Source organism: Nymphaea colorata, chromosome 7 (genome assembly GCF_008831285.2).
Source record: "Nymphaea colorata isolate Beijing-Zhang1983 chromosome 7, ASM883128v2, whole genome shotgun sequence".
Classification (NCBI taxonomy): Eukaryota; Viridiplantae; Streptophyta; class Magnoliopsida; order Nymphaeales; family Nymphaeaceae; genus Nymphaea; species Nymphaea colorata.
In genome coordinates, this window is record NC_045144.1 from 15030959 (window position 1) to 15034399 (window position 3441).

Sequence of the window (3441 nt, forward strand, 5' to 3'; positions counted from 1 at the left end):
ATCTAAGTGTGCATGTACATAACCAGTTTTGTCGACAACCAGCTGTAGGAATTAGCACTTTATCTTTGCACACGTCTCCTGCATCAGTCAAACACTAGACAAAAGAACATAATGTCCACGAGTACGTTGTGTTTTTGCTTTGTGGCAAGGTAGAGTAGTTTACTGAACAAAATATTATCGTTTTCTGCAATCAAACGCCGTGGAACCCTTTAATTAGAATTAACCATGTTCACGGGCATGGTTCTAGTTGCAACTCTAGTTCCACCAAAAGGGAATCTAAAACTTGCTAAAGAGGTCTGGTTTAACTCCCAGTCATTAGTTTTTACTTAATTCATGCTCTGGTCTAAGAAAGAAAACCAGTTAAAAGCCGCGACTCCTGACTCCTGCAATATAAAATGGAAGGACGATTTGGTCTCAGTATCACAGTGGAGAACGGAGCGGTAGTCTGGCAGGCAGGCAGCGGTTGTTGGTCTACGCGTTCTGCCTCTAGCATTTTGAGCTACCAGTCAAGGTAGGAGCATACATGTGCCTTCTTCTCTCTCCCTCTCTCTCTCGCTTCCAACGAAGAAAACGAGAGACCGCAGATGACCACGACTTTGCAAGATCAGACAGCAACTACCCTCGTATTATCTTGTTTACATTTTCAACCCCAACGCTTTGGCGTATGTTTGCTGCCGTCTTCCTACCCGTCAATCCAAGTCAACTCCTTCTTCCCAATCCCATCCATCCACCAAATATAAAGAACAACTTCCCCTTTCCCTTCCTCCTTCGCATATCTCTCTTTCTTTCTTTCTTGCTCGCTCTCTCTCTCTTTCTCTCCCTTCCTCTCCCTCTCTCTCTCTCTCCCTTCCTCTCCCTCTCTCTCTCTCTCTTCCTCTCTCTCTCTCAAGTATTTCGTGGGAAGTCCGCCATGAGAAAGCCTTGCTGTGAAAAACAGGAAACTAACAAGGGTGCATGGACAAAGCAGGAGGACCAGAAGTTAATCGACTATATCCAGAGGCACGGGGAGGGGTGCTGGCGATCCCTTCCACAGGCAGCAGGTGGTGAAAGCTTTCCATAGGAATTCATTCCCCACAGGCGCTTCTGCTATTTTTCTCAGATTCTTGTTGCTCATCTTTCCAGGGTTACTCAGGTGCGGGAAGAGTTGCAGGCTAAGATGGATCAACTATCTCAGGCCCGACCTCAAGAGAGGCAACTTCACAGAGGATGAAGATGATCTCATCATCAAGCTGCACGCTCTCTTGGGTAACAGGTGATCCCCCCATACAGACAGCCCCACATTCATGCAACGAAATGAAACATTTAAATCCTTAGGTGAATAGCTTTTTCTGGATACGATGTCCAACCAAAATTCTCGCTGGTTCAGACTACTTTTTATCCTTTTTAGAGGGAAAAGTTGTCCTTTCTCTTCTCCCTTTTCCATCCCGTACTTGTTCCAAATCCCCACCTTAAAATGGAAAAATGGATCTCTCGTCTACCTTTTCCCTGCAAGTGGGTGTCTATATATATATATATATATATAGATATATATATATATATATATGTATAAAGGCACACACATGGTCTTGTTTCAATTGGTTAGACTATCACAGGATACAAATTTTTTTTATTCTAAAACGATACAAGAGTTCAGGTTCGTGTCGTAGTTTGCAGCAAGAGATCCATTTCTTTATTTGTTTCTTGTTTTGGGCACACGTTCAAGCAGAATTAAAGAGAAATTTTCCTTAACTTGATGTTTTCACGGGTGAGGTTGGAACGGCGCTTGATCACACACGATCTCTGTAAGTCAGATCTTGAATAACCGCAAACAGCTTTATTTACTTTCTTCTCCTCCTTGGCGAATCATATTTCAAATTTGCGGCAACTTCCGGAACTAAAAGCACAAGGGAAAATGAAAAGGAGAGAAAATAACCAGAGTCATAGGCATTATAATGCAAGCAGTCTCATAAGATGCCAATCCTTTGTTGCATTTGTCACGAATGATATGATGCTGTTACATCAAGAAAGAAAAGACCTTCAACTTTTTCTTGATTTCTCATGAAACTACTACCACATTAATTCTCTGCAAAAAAACCAATTTAAGTGTCATTTTTTATATGCAAAAAAGCGTAGGATGGATGACTCCGTTTCATTAGATCACAATGTATTGTCTAGGCCTACAAATATATCTACCAAGTCAATCCTGGCCGTCCGATATATTCAGATGGATGGATAAGATTATCACTGTAACTTCATATGACGTATGACGCGGTCCTTTTTGTCGGTAAAATCTCCTTTCAGAAAGAAGTCAAAATGGACGGTGAAGATAACGTCCGAGAAAGAAGTCCGTTGTTCTTTACTCTGACATTAACGTTTTCGGTGGCACAGGTGGTCGCTGATCGCCGGAAGGCTGCCGGGGCGCACGGACAATGAGGTGAAAAACTATTGGAACTCCCACCTCCGGCGGAAGCTGATCCGCATGGGCATCGACCCCAACAACCACCGGCTCACCCGCGGCCTCCCCATCCACCACCACCGCGACGTCGCCGCCGCATCTTGCGTGATCTCCAAGGCCACCAACCCTGGGAGCAAAGCTCCGGATGAGAAGCAGCAGGCCGTGCACTCGAGCGGTGGTAACGGCAACCAGACGTCGTCGTCTGACGCCGACAGTGGCCTCGACAACACGTCGCCGGCACTTCCGGACCTGAACCTGGAATTGACCATGACCACCCTTCCAAACTCCATTTCCCGTCCTCATGCCCACCAACCATCCTCACCAGTACCACCTGTAGCAGCACTTGAAATCCTCCATGTCTCCTCTTCGGCGCAGCCACTTGCGCACGTCCAACGCGATGTAGAAGCCAGCTGCTCAACTTTGGCTCTGTTTAGATAAACCATTTTTATTCATAAATTTTTATTCTTATCTCCTCACCTATATCTATTATTTTAACATGTTATGGGCAGCTATGTATACTAGGTTTATATCTATGCTCTCTCTGTCTTGTTTATGTCTCTCTTTATCTTGGCGTATATATATAAATATATATATATATATATATATATATATATATATATATATATATATATATATATATATATATATATATATATATATATATATCTTGGTAGTTGAGTAGTTGGGAGTGGGAGAAGGACTGGTTGGTCTGCATGGCAGAGGGCAGGAGAAGATTCACGTTCTGACTGGTTGTTTTGAAATGTATAGTTGGTATTTTGAGCCAACCTGCAAGCGGATAAGATATGGATATGAGGAAGAGGTCCCATTTATTACTATTTCTTTTCTTTTTCTTGTTCCACAAGACCCCCTGGCCCAAGGATAAATATTTGAGAGAACAGGAGTTTGTGGTCTAACACCGAGGAAAACCTGTAACTCTGTCGCATCACCTGGAATATGGATGTACAGAAATTGCAGTAGGTATTCTACCAACGACGGCCGGTTCTTGC

The 3441-nt window shown here is 43.4% G+C and overlaps 1 protein-coding gene across 1 annotated transcript; it reads left to right on the forward strand.

The window, feature by feature from the left end:
- Positions 1-758: 758 nt before the first annotated feature.
- LOC116257008 (transcription repressor MYB6-like) lies at positions 759-2987 on the forward strand. The gene is made up of 3 exons (XM_031633589.2): positions 759-1040; positions 1123-1252; positions 2368-2987. The coding sequence occupies exons 1-3, from the start codon at positions 911-913 to the stop codon at positions 2870-2872; spliced, it is 765 nt and encodes a 254-aa protein (XP_031489449.1). The 5' UTR covers positions 759-910; the 3' UTR covers positions 2873-2987.
- Positions 2988-3441: the final 454 nt, after the last annotated feature.